Source organism: Daphnia pulex, chromosome 7 (assembly GCF_021134715.1).
Source record: "Daphnia pulex isolate KAP4 chromosome 7, ASM2113471v1".
Taxonomy (NCBI): domain Eukaryota; kingdom Metazoa; phylum Arthropoda; class Branchiopoda; order Diplostraca; family Daphniidae; genus Daphnia; species Daphnia pulex.
The window spans coordinates 10,746,629-10,758,425 of NC_060023.1; the positions used below are offsets into that span (position 1 = coordinate 10,746,629).

Here is an 11,797-nt window from a genome sequence, read left to right on the forward strand (position 1 = left end):
TTTATTTTCCTAGTTTTATTGCTAATTAGAAAATGGGGACGTAAAAGCAGATAATAAGTTATTAACTCGTTTTATTTATCCACAAGCAAAGGTTGTTATTTTATTCAAACGAAAGACAACTAACAATACGACAAATTTCGGAAAAATTAATGTAGGTAAGCCAAACACGAAAACAATTCAATTTTAGCAGTATCGAAACGAACTATGTTGCAAAGTCATAGACTGAAGCGTCATAGAAAAAAACATTCACAAAGGATTTGATGCCTTCAAGCTAATTTCGCGGCGATTCCAGATAACGAACGAAAAACATTTTCCCTAGCAGTTGGCATAAATGTGCGTTTGGATTCTCGAGAACGAGTGTCATGATAGCTTCTAACGCTGTTTTCCCGTCCAGGTGAACTTGATCCTCACGGAATCTTCCATCCAAGATAACTCGAACGATCGAAGTGAACGATTCAGCACGAGTAGCATAAGAAGATATTTATTTCTTATACACTACAGAGAGATTGAACAACTGAAAGCACAGACATGGGTTATAAAAGAAAGGCTGAGAAAGACGTAAGAACTGAAGATGGTGAAAGCAGTAATTCGTCTAAGAAAACAAAGTTGGAAGATCAGGATGTCAAAAACCTTAACCTTGTTTAGTCGAAGATTCAGTTGTGCATGAAGTCAAAGTGAGATCAATTGAAATCACCAAGGTTAGGAAAGATAAAACTCAAGAGCCCGATACCTCGACTTCACCAAACAAACTTGATACAGAACAGCAGATAGAAGAATTGGAGTTGAACGGTTGTGCAAATGTTTTTTATGGGAATGACTCAACCCAAGAATATGGCTGGACATGCTGGCATAAAGCCATCAAACTGCGAGAAACCAACAACATTCCTAAAACTATGTTAGTACAATCTGCAAAGGAAAAAGTTGCTTTCAAGAACCGTTCAGAATTACAAACCTTGAAAGAATTGCAAGAACTTTTTGGTGATAGCCGACGAAGATGGAAGATTCAGGTGTTCTTTATCGCCCAACGTATTTCGAAGAAAAATGGATGGCAGTTTGCTCTTCGTAATTGGAAGAAACGGCAAGTGACTCGTCACAGTGCTATTGCCATGTCGCTTTACCTGTTTGCATTATTCGGAACTGAAGATTTTTTGCAACGACTGGTACTGAATCCAACTGGAAAACAATTCAATTTTAGCAGTATCGAAACGAACTAGTGTTGCAAAACCATAGACTTAAGCGTAACAGGTTAACATTAACAAAGGATTTGATACCTTCAAGCTACTTTAGCAGCGATTCCAGATAACGAACGAAAAACATTTTCCCTTGCAGTTGGCATTGATCCGCTCGTTCCCATTGTCTATAAAGTAGTTTTCTAGTAGTTTCTTCAATCTTTATTTTCAGCTTCCGATTTTGCAATCGACGACAGCAGTTCGAGAATAAGAATAATCACTTCAGAGATTTCTTCGAGCTTTACGGATTTCGATTTGATATGAATACTTGGGTTCATTTCTATTTCTTCAATAGGAGCAATGGAGCATAATCGCGAACTTTTACTTGATATGCGAAAGAGAAATCAAGGGAAGTGATCCAATGGTCGAATGTCAAAACTGCATCCGGTTTGGTTTGATTCCGTTGTGGGTCCCTCAGGGTGTTGAAGAATTCGGTGAACGTTAAGTGGACCACATCTTGCGATCCTGTTGGATTCAGTACCAGTCGTTGCAGAAAATCTTCAGTTCCGAATAATGCAAACAGGTAAAGCGACATGGCAATAGCACTGTGACGAGTCACTTGCCGTTTCTTCCAATTACGAAGAGCAAACTGCCATCCATTTTTCTTCGAAATACGTTGGGCGATAAAGAACACCTGAATCTTCCATCTTCGTCGGCTATCACCAAAAAGTTCTTGCAATTCTTTCAAGGTTTGTAATTCTGAACGGTTCTTGAAAGCAACTTTTTCCTTTGCAGATTGTACTAACATAGTTTTAGGAATGTTGTTGGTTTCTCGCAGTTTGATGGCTTTATGCCAGCATGTCCAGCCATATTCTTGGGTTGAGTCATTCCCATAAAAAACATTTGCACAACCGTTCAACTCCAATTCTTCTATCTGCTGTTCTGTATCAAGTTTGTTTGGTGAAGTCGAGGTATCGGGCTCTTGAGTTTTATCTTTCCTAACCTTGGTGATTTCAATTGATCTCACTTTGACTTCATGCACAACTGAATCTTCGACTAAACAAGGATAAGGTTTTTGACATCCTGATCATCCAACTTTGTTTTCTTAGACGAATTACTGCTTTCACCATCTTCAGTTCTTACGTCTTTCTCAGCCTTTCTTTTATAACCCATGTCTGTGCTTTCAGTTGTTCAAGCTCTCTGTAGTGTATAAGAAATAAATATTAAGTAAACACATAATAAAGAGTTTCATACAATGAATACCTGCAAATATTGATGAAAAAATAAAACCAATCCCAATAGCTGAACAAGGTGCAGACCGCAGCTAGATGAAGAGAAATTGGAAGCAGTCTTCAAAATGGGTGGAAATGAACTTGATTCTTCTAGCAATTTTAGCAAAACTAGGTTAGTAATTGTACTAAATAAATAGAAAATAGAGGCTTACCGTGTTGAAGTAAGAAGAAAACAATTCTGAAGTAGAAAAAGTTAAAAATTTTACGAAATTTCAACTAAGATTCTTGAGCTTTGATTGACGACGTCTGCCCGGCACCATTGTCTAACGGTTGGTTATTTTCCTTGTGTCGTGCTGTAAATGGCAATACAGCTGAAGTCCCCCTGGTGGCTGAATTTGAATTTTAAATTTTAACCGTTGCCAAATTATTTATTATTTAACAAATTATCTGTTGTGGGTTGTTGTTTGTTTCACTGTTTTTTTTTCAGAGCTTTTAAAGTTTAAGGAAACAAACATAAGAAATTTTAAGTTATTTAAAAATCAATAATTGGTAGCAAACACGAAAAAATGATAGATGGATTCTGTCTCTAGCACGTATGTGAGATCTGGTATTTATTATTTCTCTTCTTTCCTGTTGTTTTTATTGTTTATCATAATGGGGCCGTAAAAACACGTTTCGCCCTTTTACTGTCAAGGATTTCCCATTCCGCCAAGATACTTCCACACGACGGTCGAATAGCGATTTCGGATTTTTCTCAGCCGCTTGATGCGCGTGTTATTGCTGATTATTATTGGGGAAGAAAAGAGAGGGAGACGTGCTGGTCTTATTCTCCTGTATCGATTTCCCCGCTAAAACAACGACCTCTCCACGTCCTTCGTTTCCGATCTGGTGATTGTATCGCAGTCCGTAGCTATAGCAGCGCACGTTCAAGTGTCTTTTTTTTGAAATGATTAAGTTATTCCAGGAAATGGATACATTCTTGTCGTTGGATGTGTGATTCGTTTGGAATAACAATATTCACGTTGGGTTGCGATCGGTTGCGATACCTTGGCAGTGTCACGAACGATATGGCATTTAATAAGTTTCCTTCCACGTCCGTGTTTCACCGTACGACTGCAATCAACAACAGGCTCCGCCCTGTGTCGTGATGCAAACTCCCAAGACAAACATTGATCCAAGACCATCCATTCACGAGTGTGTGTGGATGTCATACGTGCTCTTCCATCATTTTCCTGGTGTTGAACGATAAAGAATTTCAACAATATAATAAAGCCGTTTTACGTATACGGTGGATGTATTATTTGCGGATTCGAATTTGGCGGGTCGAATATATACGTGATACACAAACGTTGAAATCTGTTTTCACTCTGCATCTATTCAACCTACAGAGTCAAAATTTTTAATAGTGCAATTCGATTGCCATGGCAACTAATTAAGGACTAGATGAAAATACGATTAATGTGTGGGAATAATATTGGTGGTGACGGCCGTAATTGGCCGGAGAAAATCACTCGCCGTTGTGTGTGTTTTTTATCTTTTTAGTTTTCAATGGAGCCAATCCGCCGATGGCGAATGTCGGTGCCCGCCGAACCCGCCATTATCGATCCTCCTTCCTGCTCGTTCAAGAGTAAATGTCTCTGCTGCTTCTTCTTCTTCCGGCTCTCTTCCTCCCGGATGTAACTGGCTTTCGAGTCGACAACGCTGAGAGCGATGCCCAGCTGCGCAGCATAGTACGTCGTCATGATCAGCACCTGTCGCCCGACATCAAGTGGATTATCAATCGCCGTAATATTAACTTGTTCACTTTTGTAATTGGAATATTATTCCTATACCTGGCCGTAAGGAATGGGCGAATAAAACATGTGAAATCCGATTATGGCATCCGAGATGACGAAGAAGAAACCCCCGACGCAAGAGCAAAGTTTCGTCCAGGTCCACAGATCCTGCGGGAAATTAAAAATAAATAAATTCGTGAGCGATTACACATCAGCCGACGTCCGCTTTGTATCGATCTGCACTCGCTTTAAATGACTTATTCGTTCAATTCACCTCGAAAAAGCGGACGCGGGCTGCGGCCCTCCACGCCATCGTGACCAAAAGGGCCGTGTAAATTGGAACGGTCATCTTGTAGATCAAAGTTTGCTGCGGCAGCCAGACGGAAAGACCTTATCAAATAAAATAGAAAACCCGGCGTGTGATCAATTTGTGTTTGATTGCTGCCAAGGGGCAATTTCATCTGAATTTACCAAACATCGAAGCGATGTACATGGGAATGCCTAGCGACAAGTTGAGCGGCTGGAATCCGAAAGCCGAGATGAAGAACATGTGACCGATGCCGAACGAGACCATCCCGTAGAGGAAGAGCTCACGCCAAACGAGCAGTCCGTCACCCAGGCACGAGAACATCAGACCAATCAAAATCCGTCGTGAAAAGGCGTACCTGTTGGATTGGGAATCAAAAAAAACAAACCAAATAAGTCTTTTGATTATTATTTTCCACGGTGAACGAACGGCCTTGAGGGTGAACGCCGAGTGCGCTTGCACCGACCAAAAGAAAGAAGACAAATCAAAATAAAATCAACATTTGAATTATATAAGACTCTCACTCGTTGCCGAGGCTCATTCCGTGCATGAGCACAAAGAGGAGGAGACTGGCGACCGGCAGGCATTTGATGAACATGGCCAACAGCGACGGATTGTCTTCCGGAATGAACACGACGAAATAAATGGCCAACGTCTTGAAGAACGGCACCAATTTCGGCCCGATGCTCTTCAGCTAAACGCATTTTCCGTTTCGCGGAATGGCGAACAACCAAACAGGGGAGAGAAGATAATCAAAACAAACATTAACGCTAGACAATCAATCAACATGGGAAAAAGGGAAAAAAGTCTTAATCGATAAGACAAAAGAAAAACCGGAGATAGTTGCGATGCGCTCTTGGTACAAAGGCCATCAGAGCAATCAGTATAGTTACATCCGTTCAACCCGCATTGATTACACACACACACAAATCACCATGTAGAACATCGAATAACATCATATACAGGCTTCAATTAAATTGTGTCTGTCTAAATTGAACAGGCTAAAAACATACCACTTGTTTTGGTGACGTCATAGCTCACGAAAGGACAATGGCAACAATGGGTGACGGAAGTGCGCACAAGTGTTGGAAAGTGGAGCACCAAAGAATTAAAAAAGAAAGCAGCCGAATTTCTTATTATTATTACAAAAGGCTCACTGCCAACAAGAAACGTCGGGGCTTCCGAAAGGACTGGCGATGACTGTTGGTTGGTTTTCATGCGATCCACAGTTGTGAGTTGTGACTCTCAGTCTGCGAATCTACGCATCCACGATCGAAGAAAAGGAGGGGGGTCCGCACCCGTCGTTATCTAACCACCTCGTTCGTTCAGACGACGACGATTTAGCAAAGTTTTGTTTACCTGATTCTTTCGCCATCTAACGAGAAACATTCCAACACTATCCAACAATAAGAAAAGAAAATTTAATCAAAATAATACAAAACAATAAGCGCCAAAAAATAAATGTTCTATCAAGAGGAATCTTGAAAAGTGTCGTGGAAAAGTAGCGGGATTTTCGGCAGAACGCGCTGAAACCAAGGTGACGTCATGTCCTGCAGGATATTCGATACCGCCTCCTCTGTCATCGCTTCAAACTCGAATTTATCTATAATAAAAGCCCATTGATCGAGCCCCCCACAAAAAAGAAATGGATGTGAGACACTCATCGTTATTGAATTAAGAAAAATGTGAAATGAATGATTTGTTTTCAACCTGTCGTGAGCAAATGGCCGCCCATCTCGCACAAGGCGGGATTCATGCTGCCGTAATCTTTCTTCACTCCTGCGCGCGCACAGTAAAAAAAAAAAATAGAAGAAAAATCATCGTCAATCATGGCCCAAGCAATTGCGCTTCCGCTCTACTAGTATTATATATATATACCGAAAGCGGGTTCTCGCGCCCAAAGAAAGACGCGCAGCGTCTCGTAAATCATCCCGTAATGGGCGTCGGCGTCGGCCGACAACCCCGGCCGCTGGACGTCGAAGCTTCTACCGCGAGTGATGAACATATTGTGAGCCATTTGGTTCTGCCTCATGTAATCAGCCAAGGTGAAAACGTGCCTTTATATTGTACACGAAACGAGAAGTTGTGGATGACAGGATAACGACATTTTCTATACTGTTTTTGTTTTTGTTTTTTTTTCAACGCGACGTTAGAAACGCCGAGCAGGTTTTACCTGGCCAGTTGGGCAGGATCATTATTGTCGAGCTGAAAGGCGAATCCTTTAGCCGGATAATCCGTCACGGCGAAACACGGACCAGCTATGCGCTCCACTGGCTAAATACGAAAGAAAAAGGAAACAAACGACTTTGTTTATTTAGGGTCTTCTAAACGACTCGAGTTTCATGCTCAAGTAAACACATGATTATTATTATAAATATTACCGCCGTCTCCAGATAAAGCTGCTCCTCCAAGTAATAGACGTGATAATGCTGGTGATTAACCGAGGCGCAGCCTCCCGCACTGCTAAAACCGGCCTTCAAACGTCTTGGACCGCAGCAAAATATCAGAAAAACGGCCCCAAAAAATCATTTATTTAATTGGAAAAGAAAAGATAATGGTTATAATGTCTTGTGTATTTACGGATCGGTGCTGAGCAAAACGGTTGTCAGCAAAACTTGCAGGCCGTGAAGCGTGATGAGCTGCGGGATATTTTGCGTCATCCGGGGCACCAGTAAACAACTGCCGAATTCGATCGGACTGATGTTGATGAGGAGGAACGTATCGCTATCGTCTTTGTCGACTGCTGGTAGCTCCTCCGGTCCCATGACGACCTCCCTCTCGGTAACTTGATTAAAGTTAAACTGTTTGACATCGAAATTGGGATTCACCTTCTGGAAATTCTGAGCCGGTCGCCTCCATCCGGGTTTGGACTTTTCCGGATTGTACTTATAATATATTCAAATATAAGATGAAAATTAACCAAATTGTTTACAAAATTTATATGGTAATGCTCGAATTCAAATGAAGCGCTGAGCGGTATGTATGTATATAAACCTGTGCAACGAATCCGTATTTCCCCGCAATAACTTTATTCTGAAGGCGATCAAGACGGTAAAAGCAGACGGCTGAATCAGCGGCCTCTTTCCAGCGGCTCTTGAGGACTCTGTCAAATTCGGAATGTTGCTGGCGGATGATGGCCGACGATGAAGGTGCGGAGGTCACCAGCCTAGACTCGCGAATAATAAAACTGCCCATCACCACGGTTCTGTCGAAGCAAACTGACGATGGCCTAAAAGACGATTTTACATTTTTTAAATGGCTAAATGACTATAGGTCAAACTAGAATACAACGACGATCTCATAACGTCCAGTATTTTACGACGTGACGTTTGTATCTGGCGTAAACGTTTAAGGACATTTGGTACCTGTGGATTTTGAATGGGAAATGATTGGGCCTGGTGGAATTCTCACCTTTCTAGGAACCGAGACATATCCTTTATATGTGTGCTGGACTAGGTTATTGGTCTCAAAAGAAGATAGTCGAGTTCCACGACAAAGGAAAGTCTTTCAATGGAATGAAATTTTGAAATGATCTTTGTCAGGTACAGTTATACATTTTCCGAGTATCAGAAGTCCAGACTGACTTAGTCACTAACCAAATTTACCGGGGTAAAGTAGCCATCCAGCTGATAGCCTAAATGGAGTAATTATTGGATCATTCAAGACTTGGACGTAATAGTCCTTTGCTACTTTCATTCTTCAATTGGTCTAAATCATTAGCAATCATTTGAACTTGGGTGAAATAGAGTTCGCACATCCCAGTTCCATATATTACAACGTGCTGCCCTGAGGTCCGTCTGTGGTGAATCTGTAACGGGACATAAAAAGCCTTCCACCTGCCGAGCGTTTATAATCGACGTAACCTAATTTGCATATATAGCGCCGCTATATTGCGGATTGTAAGAAATCCGAAATTAGAAAATAAATCACGCCATCGCCCAAATAAATCAATCGTATTGTTAACGGGACTTTTTTTTTGTGTCGTACCTACTAGCAATATTAGTCCATCACATCTTGTTGACTTTCAATGAATCATTGCAAATTGCCTTCCAGATATGATAAATTCGCTACGATCGCAAATTTTATTTCCACTTGGCATTGTCCAAAAGTTCTTGGTTCTGTTATAACAAAAGTTGAACATACATCCTATATTCTCGAGATATTTCTACTATAATGGGCGGAACATAAATTTGTTCTGAAACAAAATCTATACGAGTCAAGCGATGCATGTTTGGAAAGAAAATGTTTGGATAAAAACAGCTGAAGCGCAGCAGCAGGGTATTTTTTGGCATCGTGAAAAAGCGTGAAAAAGATATCGTTGCCAAAACACAATTAACAGACCAAAGCGAATTGCTGCTCTCGGAGGAGCTTCTCTATATACACGTTTGATGGGAAAGTTTGTTGGCCAATAAAACAAAGGACATGTAGCCATTACAACGGAATAGATCCGACAAGTTCTATGGCGTCTGAGACAATTTGAATGCAAAAATGTCTGATACACGAGATCCCTCTTACACATACGGACATGACCAAATAGAATTTAGCGCGCACATTGAATATTTTGTACATCAAGAGAACTTTTGGAAACATATAGCAAGTCCTTTTTGTTGGTTTTATATGTTGCGCGGAGTCCTTGTGAATAAAATTTGGAAACAAATCCCCAAAGAACAATAAATTCCGGTAGCCTTTTAGAGAGACCAAAGAAGGACGTCGCTGATTGGCAGACCTACATGCAGGATCATTAAACCTTTCCAAAAATGACGTCCGCTTACATTGAAAAATTACGTTAAAATCGATCAAACAAAACTAATCTTATTATGGCAAAGTGAAAAGATATGGGCATTTGTAAAAATTCTAGAAAAGAAAATTCACAACCAACACAACTCATAAATAATACGACAGCAGGCGAAAATATGATCAAATTTAGTAATAGTTTAATTGAAAAATAGCACCAATCAAATCAATAAAAAAATCTAATTCCCACTTTTAGTTGGCTATTTTATCAGGCCATTTCGGCTTATAATATTAGTTGGGAAATCCAATAAATCTTCCGTTACGATCTCACGGGGGTCTTACCTATAACGATTCAACCGTTAAAAAACGTAGCAAACCGCCAAACCCACAAGTATATAGTAGCCGCGCAATAATTCTACTGCCCTAGAAAGAAAAATCATTATATATTTTGTCTGACACGGTTATCGGACATCTTTTCTTTTCTCCTATTTCGGACTCTCCTCTTACCGGTGAAACGACCAAAGGTATTAACGCGCTGCTGGCCTTCGTGAAATAGAGTTTCAAAGGTCTAACACGGAAAGGGCACTGCTATAGTGTAGACTTGTGATCTTTCGCGTGCCAAGGGGAAATCCAAGCATCAGCATCACTGACATTATATACAGAGGATTCCGGCGTTCCGTTATGCTCTCTTTCAACGTCGACGACCATGTTTGGGGAAGGATAATGGCAGAGTAACAAAAGAACATGGCTCGAGAGCAAATAAATCTCTGTGACTTGTATATATACGTGTACCTTCGCTTCTTCTAACTATATATCTCCATAGTTTTTGACGTAATAGAATCTAAATCCAAAAGAAAAATTCACAACCACCAAAAACTCGGCAGCTACTTGATTGCGGTGACGGCGAATTTAGATAAGACCTCTTTATAGAGTAAAAATTGAAATACAAACAAATTGTATGATCATTTGTCTTTCCCTCTTTGGTTGGCGGTTTGCGGTCAAATATTATGCATGCACCAGGTAAATATCATATGGGACAATCTCGGTGAATTTAGGATGGATAAACTAAATAGTGTTACATTCTTTATCCAAGAGACCATGTTCTGTTTTTTCGTAACAACCTGCTTATATCCTTTGTTTTGGAAATATGCTGACTTGGGACCTCAGGCTTGGTGATGTTACTGTTGAATAGGGACGAAGAAGAAGAACAAAGCCAATCAACTTGGTAGTTCAAGCTAACATAGTTTAGGACCCGAGTCCATAAATTAAATGCTACACACGGTGGGTCAGAGACCCTAAAAGAGGGTTCGGTCGGAGTCGGGTTTTCACGAGATAAGTTTTGAGTCCATTTGTGTTATCTTTTCCCCCATGCTGGAACTGCTGTAGTTACGGAAATAACACCCGCCAACGACCCAAGGCACACACGGTCACGCCCATTATTTTCCTACACATTTATATCTTAATTTCGATCAGGAGGGGCCTGTGTTTAAAACGATGCCACACAATTCCATTTTTTGAAGAAAAACTTTCGGTCAAAATGATATAATTGCAGTGCCCCACTTTTCTTTCTTACAAAGGATAGTACGCTGGATATCCTTTAGTGCTGAACATCTGATATGAAGAAAGTTACCCCTTTTCACACTTGCTGATGCTATACGGTCGACACGGTTCCGTTTAACGGGAACAGAAAAATCACATAAAAGCATCACTTGACTTTCACGAGGAAAAAACGTTTTGAAACGAATTCGAAGCAGTCCATTTCGTTTCAATTTACGACTTGTTTTTCATGATGTCAGCATTCGTTAACGAAGCTATATAGCTGCTCTCTCTCAGACTCTCTATATGGTTTTCACATGGACCTATACATGCAATTTTTCTCCATAGATTATTGACACATGTCCTTTGCCGGCGTCATCTTGACCATTTGCGCTCCGTTTGCGCTTCTTTTTTTTTTGTAACACGGCGACATCAAGTCACGAACGGGAAAAACGTTTTCTTTTTTGTAGGTCGTCGTTTCTTCTTTCTCTCGACTAATTGGCTGCCATCACACACTACTCCAAAGACTGTGAGTTATTTATTTCTCTAGAGAGTTTTAGGTCATCTCATACATACGCTGAAAACAACAATTGACACTTCAAGTATAGTAGTTTTTCCCACTCGAACATTTGCTACAAACATGTCATGCTGTCGGGTGATAAATCCAGCTTAACATATTGCCATCCGCTTAAAGCTTTTTAAGCTGGAAATGTTTGGCAGTGACTCTGCAGTCTGAAGAATGCCATCCGTTCATTTCATTTACGCCAACAGGTTCGCGACTTATTTTTGAAATGAATTTTTCATTTCCCCTCAAGTGGAACTATTTTCAATTGAATAGCGGCGGAATTTCAATGAAGCTGGAATTTATTCATTCATTCACGCGGGAATAATGTCACGAATGATTGCACCTGAATTTGTATAGCTCCTATATACATTGTTCTGTCTAAGGAAGCGTTTTTTAAAAACCCTAATTAACGTCGAACAATTCGAATTCAATATTAATCGGTGCAATTAAAATATTGACGGCATCATGATAAGGCATAA

General features: G+C 40.5%; 2 protein-coding genes and 1 long non-coding RNA gene across 3 annotated transcripts; all 3 read right to left on the minus strand.

Annotated features, from left to right (window-relative positions):
- Nucleotides 1–54: 54 nt before the first annotated feature.
- LOC124198192 lies at nucleotides 55–2,766 on the minus strand. The gene is made up of 3 exons (XR_006876510.1): nucleotides 2,614–2,766; nucleotides 2,433–2,551; nucleotides 55–2,369 (listed from the first exon to the last, which is right to left on the minus strand). It is a non-coding gene; the product is annotated as an uncharacterized LOC124198192 (long non-coding RNA).
- A 910-nt stretch (nucleotides 2,767–3,676) lies between these two features.
- Nucleotides 3,677–5,815, minus strand: LOC124197587 (lysoplasmalogenase-like protein TMEM86A). Its single transcript, XM_046593102.1, has 6 exons — nucleotides 5,497–5,815; nucleotides 5,008–5,177; nucleotides 4,648–4,841; nucleotides 4,451–4,566; nucleotides 4,234–4,344; nucleotides 3,677–4,152 (listed from the first exon to the last, which is right to left on the minus strand). The coding sequence occupies exons 1-6, from the start codon at nucleotides 5,515–5,517 to the stop codon at nucleotides 3,940–3,942; spliced, it is 825 nt and encodes a 274-aa protein (XP_046449058.1). The 5' UTR covers nucleotides 5,518–5,815; the 3' UTR covers nucleotides 3,677–3,939.
- LOC124197586 (GDP-D-glucose phosphorylase 1-like) lies at nucleotides 5,523–7,689 on the minus strand. The gene is made up of 7 exons (XM_046593101.1): nucleotides 7,478–7,689; nucleotides 7,064–7,368; nucleotides 6,865–6,967; nucleotides 6,657–6,757; nucleotides 6,362–6,540; nucleotides 6,194–6,262; nucleotides 5,523–6,086 (listed from the first exon to the last, which is right to left on the minus strand). Exons 1-7 carry the CDS (start codon nucleotides 7,676–7,678, stop codon nucleotides 5,953–5,955), a joined length of 1,092 nt encoding a protein of 363 aa, XP_046449057.1. The 5' UTR covers nucleotides 7,679–7,689; the 3' UTR covers nucleotides 5,523–5,952.
- Nucleotides 7,690–11,797: the final 4,108 nt, after the last annotated feature.